Source organism: Hyperoodon ampullatus (genome assembly GCF_949752795.1).
Source record: "Hyperoodon ampullatus genome assembly, chromosome: 11".
NCBI lineage: Eukaryota > Metazoa > Chordata > Mammalia > Artiodactyla > Ziphiidae > Hyperoodon > Hyperoodon ampullatus.
This window is the reverse complement of record NC_136924.1, coordinates 3,560,657-3,573,255: the sequence shown is the minus strand read 5'-3', so window position 1 is coordinate 3,573,255 and position 12,599 is coordinate 3,560,657. Positions and strand designations below refer to the sequence as shown.

At 34.5% G+C, this 12,599-nt stretch overlaps 1 protein-coding gene across 1 annotated transcript in view; it reads right to left on the bottom strand.

Moving 5' to 3' along the window:
• Nucleotides 1–12,599, bottom strand: part of ZDHHC17 (zDHHC palmitoyltransferase 17) — a gene marked incomplete at both ends in the record, with an annotated part of 93,212 nt that overhangs the window by 53,158 nt on the left and 27,455 nt on the right. The window contains 3 exons of the mRNA XM_079714285.1: nt 683–827; nt 1,410–1,487; nt 8,946–9,068. Coding sequence (XP_079570411.1) covers nt 683–827; nt 1,410–1,487; nt 8,946–9,068 — 346 coding nt within the window. The remainder of the gene's footprint in view (nt 1–682; nt 828–1,409; nt 1,488–8,945; nt 9,069–12,599) is intronic.

The window sequence follows — 12,599 nt, the reverse complement described above, 5'->3', positions numbered from 1 at the left end:
GATAAGATCCTTAGCTATAAAACTAATGTTTAAGTACAACGAGAGAAAACTCATGAAAGAAAAACTGAGTGACATTACTTTTAACAAAATACATGTTATTGAAACAAATGAAAATCATGGTACACAGAAACTGATAATATTTAATACGATTATAGTCACTACATATTCAGGAGAAATCAGGAAGAATCACTTAAATCATGAGATTTTTCTGACATGTAAGAAGCAGTATTTTATATAGCAGAAACAGAGAAAATGACTTAAGGAATGTATCCCCCTTGAGAGGGACTTAATACAGAAAATAACCAGTAATACGTTCAAAAAAGTTTAAATGAATTCAGATGATATATTCAAAAGACGTAATTAAGGAAAAAAAATAGATACTTAAATTTTCTCCCTTACTTTCTGGAATTCATCTCTGTCACTACCGGAAATAAAAAAAAACCCACCTTAATGGATCATTATCTGGATCATAACTGGTTTTCATATTTTTATGTTAAACAGCTCAATTTTACATTAAATAGCTCAATAACAAACTAACTATATATTTATTTATTCTCTTCATCCATCAGAAAGTACTATTTAAATATCACTAGACTGTTACACTTGTTAACACCAATGATATTAGGTATTTAAACCATGAAGAACGTCTGATTAAAATCTACCCCATTGTGACTTTTTTTACCTGTCCTTTTGCTATGAGATAAGCAACAATTGAGGTATGTCCAAACTGGGCAGCCAGATGAATACAGCTACATCCTTCTCCATCAATTAATGAAGGATCTGCACCATATTTCATTAGTTGCACGACCATAGATAGATGGCCTTGTCTAAAACGTAAAAGAATAAACACTTAAATATATAAAGTTAGTTCAAACAAGAAACTCTGGAAAGATCTTTTTTTAAAAAATAGGGCAATGGTGGAAAAGATTACACAAATCTTATTTTATGTTATTTTAAAATAGGCATATGTCAAGACACATTTAGGATTTTATGTTCTTAACTGGTATAAACGGTCTTTGAAAACTTATAGTTACTCATAACTTCTTTAAATATGTAATAAATAGTTACTATATTCTATTAATCCTATTCCAATATGACCTTAATTGTCCCATGAACTAGATACTACTTTCATTGTAAACATATGTAGCCTGCAAAAGTATTCCAAAGTTTAACCCCATCTTATAATTAACTGGATTAATATCAGCATGGTTAATTCCTTAAGGACACTTTGGACAATAAACTTTGCTTCCAATGCAGGTAACGCTGGACAGCAATATGTTAACACATTATTGATATTAATTACTGGCATAACAAGTTCTCCCATTAATTTCCTCATATTCTTTTTAACGTTACTTATAGACTGATAAAGGAACCAAAGGGAAAAAAAAAACCCAGAATTAAATTTAAACCTTGTGGCCCAGTGCAATGGAGTTGAATTGAGGTCTCCTCCAAGTTGATCCACAATAGCACCTTTCGAAATATAGTATCTGTAAGACAAAATTTTAAATAATTAAGACAACTTTCATTTTCAATTTTAAGAAACTGTATGAAAAGAAATAAATGTTTTTCATTTTAGATCTCATGCTAGTTTATGCCTTTGACAATAAACAATCTTTTGTGAGTTTCTAAAATATATTAGGAGAATTTTACATCAAACGTATCACTCTCTTTTGTTCCAGAAGTAAAAGAAAAGTAATTTTTTAAAATTACAATAAAGAATAGCAAAGCCAAATAACAATCATATAAAAAAGAAGGCAGTCAGAGAACCACAAAGATTTGGATCCTACAGCAGCATCAGGTAGAATTTTGGAATTACAACAGCTGTAGAGCAGGCCAGACACATAGCCTACCATGGGTAGAAGCTCAGCTTTTTAAGCTCAGCTTTACTTTCCTCACAAGATTACTACAGATTAAATCAAACAACATATGCGAAAGAGTTTTATACATTGTAAAGTATAACATAAAGGTTCTTTATGATGCCTTATTTGTTATGCTTTTAAAGCTGTGTTGCTTTAAAAAGAAAGAGCAACCTCGTTTCTTACTATATTCATGTCATAACATCTTGATATTCTCTGAAATGAACAGGACCTAGCTGCTTATATGATGCTTGTTTTGGAACTGAACAATGCAATGAATCTTGAATACAAATGATTTCAAGGCATTTGATGGCAAATGTCTGACATATGTATATTACTGAGGTTCTTAAACTGTTCTAAGTGATTGCTGCTTTAGATCACTAATGCATTCACTCTTAATGCTCATAGTTCCAAACATTTAATATATTCAGTACTTATAAGCTTGATTCAGATATTTTCTGCTTTATACATTTAAGTTGGTGCTTTTAAAGCATTATGCAATGAAGGGCCCAATTCCACTCCATCATACAGTTTGAAGTAACTTAAAATATTTCTAGACTAAAATATTTCCAGTCCAAAATATCAGATAGTCTGAACACAAACATTCAAATGCTCCTAAACTGATTCTTAAGGTACCCAGTAGACATTAATGCAATAATTGAAAATGATTTTTTGAGCCCAAAGAGAAGTATAGCAAAGCCAAAGAACAGCTTTGATAGGAAATATTTTCTTTAAAATTCCAACTAGAAAGTTTTTTTAAGCAATTTTATTACCTTCTCTATAGTTAATATATCTGTGTTCCTGAGACGTATTTTTACTCACATTTCAAATCCTTGCTAGGACTATGGCAATGAGTGATTTCCAAACTAGTTCTAAAGTACAACTTTTTTTTAACAAGGTTAGGGGAATTTTTTTTTCCGCATGATAAAGAAGAGTAACTTCTATCACCTTTTCATTGTAAACCTCTGGAAGAAAAATACTATATTTTTATAACATGTTATTTTTTGTAGCTTTAAGACCCTACTTCAAACTACAAAATTCTGAGAAGATTGTATAATTCTTATTTTTAAATTCAAGCCTCCTTGCAATACTATAAGATGGTTATTATCAAGAAATGTACTTGTGGGTACTAATGATCCCTAGGTTTTGAGAAGAGAATATCAATGAACAAGAGATAGCAACAAATACTTGAGAGATGAAAAGCAAAGAGCTAAAACCCAAATGTCTCCAGAGGAGAACACCAATGAGAAGCAAACCAGAATATGTTATAAAACCCTAGAAAGGCTAAGGGATTAAAGGCAATAGTCACCTCAAAAGAAAGTAATAAGAAGCTGGACTGTAAACAGAAACACTGGTTCAAAGTCAATATAAGCTGCTGAAAAATTGTCGTTTTCTAACTTATATTCTCACTGAAGGTGAGTGTTTGTTTAGCATCACAATAGGCATTTTAGTGACATGGAAGCAATCAAGCAGCTGACAAAGCTAGACTAGTTTTCTTTGTGCACGGTCATCTTAAAATGTGACTACTTAAATATTTAATATTATTATAGTGATAATTCAAACTCTTCTATTAAAGTTCAGATTCATTCTAGTGTCTCTAAACTTCTCATGCTCCTGTTGATTTTAACATTCAACCATTCAGTATTTGCCAAAAGGGGTATTCAGTGCATCTTTCCAGAGAAATTTAAGACTCAAGGAATTACATCACAGAAACATATGGGACACTGAAAACGTACCAATGAAAGTTTACATGCTAAAGGGACATTTGGGAGGTTCCTAAGTCCCACAACTTCCAATCAGCTTTGTTATGTCTCTCCTAAATATGAATGGTCAAGCATGACCAGATAGTTGAGGAAAGCTTCAAACATGGAAGGAGACCAAAATAAACAGAAGAAGCCCAAAGTAGGCAATATACAGAGAAGAAGAACTTAAAAAACTAAAGTTAAAATAAATAGCCTCCAAAAAATAAGAGAAGATAATATACTCATGACATAAGAACAAAACATTTTTTTTGAGTGGGGTGGGGGGTAGAGATCAAGAGAGAATGCTTCAAATTGAAAATGCCATAGATAAAATTAGAAATTCAAGAGAATGATGAGAAGATAAATTAAGAACATCTCCCTAAAGCACAATAGCTATAAAAGGACCATATCAATGCACAATAATGTAAACTTTCACAAAGTGGGGAATGAAGAATAAAAACTTCTATGTCTCCAGGGAAGAAGAATAAGCCACACACACACTGTGCTCTCAGAAATTATAAGCTACATATTTTTTAACAAAGCCGCATATTCGTTAACAACACCTTGACTTGAAATCAGACTGAAATCAGAGTCTACAAGCATTATTAGCTGTTGTTAACAAAGAATCTTGAAGTAACAGGAGACTGCTGAAGACCAAAGCCTGCACTAATCCTTTTTATTTCATTATATCAGGGTAAAATCTAAGAAACAGTTAAAAGACTTCCACTTGAAAACACTAGGAATATAAGAAATCCAGGCCAGGTGAAGGTCTCCTCCTTTCCAAGTTATACTTAACTTTAATATCTTACCAGCATGAAAAGTGACCCAACTAACTATGCTTGAAGCAAGCTCCTATAATACATCCTGATGGAACATAACTGTTAGAAGGGACACTTCTCCATGGGTCTCTGGTGGCTCCCATACGTCTTGCTGAGTATATGAGAAGACTGCAAGGTCCTGACCACTCTTTACACAGGCCATTTCTCAGAGTTCCGTTTGCATCAAGCAACCTTGAGAGATGAGGTAATGTCTCCCTCTGGGACAAAGAGCCGACTTTGCTTCCCATGTACTATAAAAGCAATGAATATCCACTGTGTGTGCTGCATCGACCATATCAAGCCACTCCCATAGGACCTAGGGAGCTATGCAAATATGATGTTCATGCTATTTGCTGTGCTATGAATAATAAAGTCCTTGGTCTCTACCTGAGTCATGTATCTTCTGCCAGCATCCATGAAATAGTAATATACTGTAGCTTCTAAGAAGGGTGTAATTCTAGACTGAAAAGTAAAAAATTAATCTTGAGGCTGTAAATACCAGTTACTATAGAAAACTGCATTTACTCACCATTATGTTTGTTTTAGGAAAGTAACTTGCTAAACTATGAAATGTAAGAAATTAAGTTTACCCCCCTGATTGGGAGATTGTGACTGACATATATACACTACTATGTACCAAATAGATAACTAATGAGAACATGCTATATAGCACAGGGAACTCTACTCAGTGCTCTGTGGTGACCTAAATGGGAAGGAAATCCAAAAAAGAGGGGATGTATGTATACATAAGGCTGATTCACTTCGCTGTACAGCAAAAACTAACACAACGTTGTAAAGCAACTATGCCCCAATTAAAAAAAAGAAAGAAATTAAGTTTACCCCTCTGAAGACATAATATACACAGGCACTGTAGTTATTAACCCACACTATAGTTAGTGACTTTATTCTGTAACCTCACTTGCCCATAAGTGGTGGAACAATCCATAAGGCAGGCAACATCAAGACTTTTTGTCTGTATTTCTCATTTTAGAGTTTCTTGTTTATTTTTAAACACAAGACAAATGTGAATTTTTTGATCAACAGAATGAGATCAAATGTATCTCAACTATAACACTTGAAGCAAAAAAATGATAAAGTAATGCTTTAAAATTCCGAGAAAACTAAGCTTAATCTAGAAGTCTACGCTCAGCCAAACAACCAATAAGGTTTGAGGGCAGAAGAGACAGTAACTTCAAAAGATTTACCTCCCAAGCACTCTCTCTCTCTCAGAAAGTTATCGAAAAACGTGCTCTACTAAAACCAGAGAGTAAACCAACAGAGAGAAAAACCTGAGATGCAGGAAACTGAAACCAACACTGGAGCAAAGGGATTTCCCAGAATGATTGCAAAGGTAAGTCTCAAGACAATTGTTGTGCGTAGCTCTCAAGGGCAAACAGTCTGGGCTGGAACAGAAAGACAGAGAAATTCAGGAGTGATCTCGTCCTCCCTACTCCACCAGAAAAGGAGCCAATAAGTTATTTGATACCGTTTGCATACACAGATGGGTTCTACAGTTCTGTCTATGAGCATGGGAACAATTAGTTCCAATATACATAAACTTAAACAAATGAAGAAAGAAAGCAACCATTACTTCTGACAAAAATAAAAATTCTACAGGAAAAAAACAGATATCATAGAATACTTCTGGGCTTATCAGTGAGAATTTACATATGCACAACAATTTAAACTTTGCATAGTAATTTAACTAAAACTATAATAGAAGACAGAGGAAGAAGTATTAGTGGTGAGGTGTTCTAGGACATCTAGTTATCCCAAAACAGAAAGTCAAAATATAATAACTGATAAATCAAGAAACAGCACAAAAACTGGCAATAGTTATTAAAATTCAAAATTCATCCTCCTTACTTTCCTTCTCCTAAGAATTCTACAGATATATAAGAACATAAGCAAAATGGTATGTGAACAAGATATTATTTACAACACTGTATAAAATAATAAAAACACTAGAATCAATCTAAATGTTCACCAATAGGTAAACCATTAAATAAACTAAGTCCACACAATTAAACATTTACAGCTTTTTAAAAAGAATGATGTAGCTCTAGTTGCACTGATATGAAAAAATTTGAAGACACATAAATTAAGTGAAAAGAGCAGAAAAGCATTTTCTATCATTTGTGTAAAGAAAATAACTTTCTAGATAAAAGTAACAACATAAAAATGTAATATACAAGAGTAAGTACTGAAAGAAACAGCTAAAGTACTGAAGATAGTTACTTCTGAGGTACAGGACCCAGGGGGTCGGGGGGGACTGCTGTTTCCATTGTAAGCCTTTAAGTACTATTTGATTTTTTAAATTGTTTATGTACTATTTAGATTAAAGTAACAGTAATTTAAAAAAATACAGATACTACAGAAGGCTAGATAATTTGAACCAACCCTCCAATTACAGAAAACTAAAAAAAAAAGCTCAACAAAATAAAGAAATATTTCCTAAAAGCAAATATTTCCTAAGAAGATTATGAGCATTTACCTGGCTAAGATTCAGGAGATTAAAACTGGGAGAAATTAGAAAACTGCTTGGGCACCATCTACCCTAGAGACAATTTGCTGATACAGAAGAGTTGGCCAAGAGGCAAGCTAAGCAGACAAAAGCAAAATAAGGGCTGGGACCCCAAAGAGCTGCACTGTAGGAGTAATTAAGAACCAGAAGTAAACCTGGCTCTAGCATGGTCTTCAGCCACCTGAGTGATCCAGAAAATCTAAGCCTTAAATTAAAGTTGGGCTTAGCAGAAACAAATGGTATCTTCTCATCTTAGGCCTCAAATTATTCAACAAATAAGTTTTCAAGCATAATGTCTATTATACATTCGAAGATAGGCACACAAAGGAATAATATAACAGATACAGACCCACACAGACTCCCAATGCTATCTTCTCAGACACAGATTATATAATAACTATATTTTCAAGTATAAGGCAAGATGGAAAAGTACAGCAACAAATGAATCAAATAACGCAAGTTTTTAAAAAATTAAAATTCTAGAACTAAAAAATAAACAAAATTGGAACTCATTGAATAGATTTAACAGCAGATTACACATAGACAATAAATGAACTGGAAGATAAGTCAGAAGAAGTTTCCAGAAAGAAGCAGAAAAAAAAAGGACAGTACACACAGAAGAGAGGATAAGAGACACAGCATACAATGAGAAGGTCAAACATACATTTAACTGGCATTCCAGGAGAGCAAAAAGAGAATGGGCCAGAAGCAATGTTTGAAGAGATAATGGCTGAGATCTTCCAGAACTGATGAAAACATTAATCCACAGAATCAAGAACTTCTTGCAATCTTATTCAGGGTAAAGAAAAGAAATCCACACCTAGAAACATCATCATGAAACTGCAGAAAACTAGAAACAAAGAAAAAAAATCTTAAAAGCGGCCAGAAAAAAGAAAGAAAGAAAAAAAAGCCTTTAAAAGTATAATACTTAGACTGACTTCTCAATAGTAACAGAAGCCAGAAAACAGTGGGATGATATTCTCAATGGGTAAAAAAACAAAAATAAAATTAAAAGAGCGGCCAACCTAGACTTCTATACCATGTGAAAATTTCCTTCACAAATGAAGATGAAATAAAAACATTTTCTGACAAACAAAAACAGAATTCAGACATCAAGAGACCCACACTGCAGGCAGAGGAAAGGTTAGAAATACAAGAAGGGAAAAAAGGAGCAAATAAAATGGAAATACGCTCTCCGGAAGAAAGTGATTCATGGATTTCAATGCTTTAGTTATTACCTGCTTAATCTTTCTTTAGTACTCTAAGGGCAAATTCTTTTACCTGATATTAACATCCTATTTGTCTCTAGACTCTGTATGCTGTACTTAAAAGGCACACCTGCAAGCAGTTCATTTCAGATTCATGTCTCTATCTAAAAATCTTATATCCAGATTGCCAGAGACTATTTTAGCCAGATTTACTAAGACTTCTTTATCATCCTGACTCCTGCTTATCTAACCACCTCTTATTATTACTGAACAAGCAGATGAACAGTAAGTAATACAAATAATTTATACTGAGTATATAAATTATTCTTCATTTATGCTGGTGTGAAATTAGCTTATTATTACCTGCTATTATTAACTCCTCTCTTTCCTTTTGTAGCTTTTACCCATAGAATTCATATTTAGAATGTAAGCTACAAGTTAGATTGCCTGAGTTAAAGTCCAGACTCCAACCTTTATCGGTTGTATGTCACTGGTAGCATATTTAACCTCTTTAAAAGCTTCAGTTTCCACATCATTAGGACAGCAGTAAAAATTGTTATTTTTCACACAGGGTTACTTCAAGAATTAAGATTTAAGGAAATATACATGGAAAAGCACTCAGCATAGATCTGTCACATAATAAGCATTCGATATATGTTAAAAACAATTTTTTTCAGGAAAAAAGTACACAGAATCTACATTTTAAAAGCTATGAATTTTAGAAATTATATATTTTATAATTATTTCTAATAATTTTATAGTAATAATTAATTACTTAAAAATATAGAAATGCTTACTTGACTAAATCTATTCTGTTATTGATGGCAGCCCAATGGAGGAGTGTAACATTTTCTTTGTCTGGTTGCCGTACATCATAACCTGCTTCCACCAATTCTCGGCAGCGTTCATATATTCCATATCTTGAAAAGAAAGAAAACATGCGGTTGTTACCACTGTTTGACAAGAAATTTAAAGCTGAAAATAGCATTTCCGGAAGAAACTAATGCTCCATTTTGAAACCTGGAAGTTAAAATGGCTTTCTCAATATAAAATGTTACTTTAAAGATATCAATATTCCAACAGCTTTTATTATTAACCCATTTTATAATTAAAAATTTTTCATCTATAAGAATGCAATAACTCATAAAGTGGAAGAGACAAGGATAACATAAATAAAGTGTCTATCAGTTATTTGTTTTTCTTAATATCACCACTTATTCTACAAAACACTTAAGGCAGCTATAAAAATACATACAGCTATGTTAAAAAATATTAAATCATAAAGAAGCAGTAACAAAGAGTTTATCAATGATTTAGAACAGCATTGAGAAAAAAGGATGTCTTACAACCTCAGGATTCTTTATTTCCAAATTTAGCCTCCAAATTCCTAAGGCAAATGAGAAGGGAAGTGTAGGGGTGGGAGCCGGGCAGGTGCAGGAGGAGTCCTGTGCGTTCAAGCCAATGAGACGTAAGGGAAAGTCTACTGGCAGAATTCGAGGAAAGACGTGCACATGTAATAAAGAAGAAAGGGGCACGCAGAGAGCTTAAACTTTTCCTCCCTTTCTGCTTTTGGTCATTCTGTGGCAGCATATATCTTTTTTAAAGCTTTGTATTATAGAAATTTTCAAGCATAAGCAAACATAAAAAGAACAGTACAACACACCAAGAATCCATCATGGAGCCTCAAAAACCATCCACTTCATCCTAAACAAATTACTGGATCCTTGGAAATACGAGACACAAAAACAAATTAAATGAGCTTTGACTATATTTGTAATTTCTTAAAGTGGTCTCCAAAATGGGGAGGTATACCACAGGGTGAGGTTGGGGGAAAGGTGGCCTAATAAAGGAACATTAGAAGCAAATATTAAAACTGTATTCGTGTCTTAGCTAATAACGAAAGAAATTAAGCTGCACTAATATTTAATACAGCCTTCACTGCTTCAATGCTGCCCTACAATGGCTCTGTACTACATGTGTACACGTACACACACACACACACGCACAAGGTAAATCAACCTAAGGGAAGAGCAAGAGTTCCACAATTCACAGGAGATGACAGAAGTTCCTTCAGCTCTTGGTTCTTTTTCAGAAAGTTGTTTACATGTGCCCAGTTAAGTGAACTAGGCATATTCCCTTAAAGAGCAGAATCTACCTCACACTTTGAATGAGATAAGTGATGATAAAAACCTTGTTAACTATACTGAGAATCACTAGTTACTTTTCTAACATTTAAAAGTGAGTATGCATTTTCCTTTGAACAAAAAAGACAAGTGTTTCAAACCTGCTGGCTTTTTGGGGGAAGCAGGGCACAGGCAGCGATGGCAAAGGACTGTGACTGGTACGCTATCAACCATATACTGTTGACCCTTGGACAACATGGGGGGTATGGGCGCCAACCCTCCCGCAGTCAAAAATCCACACACAACTTTACGGCTGGCCCTCCATATCTGCAGTTCCGCGTCTGTGGATTAGACCAACTGCAGACTGTTTAATACTGTAGTATGTACTTGTTGAAAAAAATTCGCATTTAAGTGTATCCAAGCTGTTCAAACTTGTGTTGTTCAGTGCTTCACTGTATTCTTAAGAAAGGTAAAGACAGTCAGTCTGTTCTCCTTCAAGGCAAAGAGGGTATTTCAGACACAGTGAGAAACGTAACTACTTCCATTTCAGAAAAACACCTACTATAAAGAGAATATTTTTTAAAAATTGTATGTTTGGGGCTTCCCTGGTGGCGCAGTGGTTGAGAGTCCGCCTGCCGATGCAGGGGACACGGGTTCGTGCCCCGGTCCAGGAAGATCCCACATGCTGCGGAGCGGCTGGGCCCGTGAGCCATGGCTGCTGAGCCTGTGCGTCCGGAGCCTGTGCTCTGCAACGGGAGAGGCCACAACAGAGAGAGGCCCGTGTACCACAAAAAAAAAAAAATTGTATGTTTGGAAATGTTTCTATCATTATATAATATAGTTTCTGAAAGATCTTATACAACAACTGTAAAAACATTCTTATGTGGGCACATAAAAAATTTTGAAACAATTTTCTAACATGTGTAAACCCATTTGCTGTAATTACAAAAATGTCAAAACCTGATTAGTTTGCAAGAACTATCATCAGAAAATGTTCATTTACAAGGTAAAGTTTAGTAAAATCTTTACTTAGTGAATAGTACTGAAAAGTAATTACTGTAACTTAATAAATGCAGCATATGTTGTAATTCTTCCATTAGGGAATCATGTATCTTTGTGAGATTTATCTTTTTTCAGCCAAAAAAATCATGAAAACAAAGTATCTAAATAAAATAAATGTAGGATCAGATTTCCATATCACCGTAACATAAAATATTAAACTATCTAAAATAATAATGAGGAAGCATATTAAATTATACTACTCTCACTGTAAATAAGGTTAATTAATGAAAGACGTTAAAGTAAGACCTAAAGAAATATATACCCCAATTTCCCCCAAAATTATCTGCAAATTTAATGAAATTCTAATTAAAACCCCAAATGAATATCTCACGAATGTCCCAAGTAGAACCCTGAAATTCATTTGTGAGAGTAAAAGACCAAGAATAGCTGAGACAATTTTGAAGACTAAGAAATAATTAAAACAATGTGGTACTATACAAGATTAAACAAATGGAAGAAAAAAAGAGTATTTAGAAATGGACCGCAGAGTGACATCAGCATCATGGTGGAAGAAGACATTCATCGTTTTGTGGCCCCTCCAACAATAATAATTCAGCCTCTATCCGTGGACCTCTGTGAGCACTATGGGATCCAGCACCATCGGCCAAGAGAGCTGGGAGAGTCTCACCCACCCATGCATTGGGTACCAAGCATACAGACCTATTCCTAGCTGTGGACCCTGCAGTAGCCCATGAACTGGCTCCAGCCCCTCTCAGCCACCATCTGGGAGCCTCAGTCAACACTGTCTTTCACAGTCACCACAGATGACAGAGCCTTTGTGGAAGTACAGGTTTCCAGAGAAGTTCCAGCACATTGTTACAGGAAAAAAATATGAGTTTGGATACACTGAAGAGGAGTACTGAATCATGAGCTGCATGACTAGGGGTGGGAAGGGGCTGGGAGAGTGGCAGATGGGACTCTTGGAGGACATTAAAGGGACACAGATCTCACTAACTTCTTTGCAAACTCCATCAAAATACATAAAGAACTTTTACAAACTAATTACAGAAAGACAAAAGAACTCAAAATAGGTATATTTAAAATGGTTAATTCACACAGGAAGAAAGTCAAATGGCCAATAAACATAGAAAATACGTTCAATATCATTTGTAATCAGAGAAAGGCCAATCAAAAGAGAGAAAAACCATTTCACAGCTATCAAACGGACAATGACTAGTAAGTGTGATAAAACTACAACTGAGCAAAAATGCAGTGAAAAAGAACTCACTTCCTGCAGGTGGGGGTATAAACTGGCACAGCCACTTC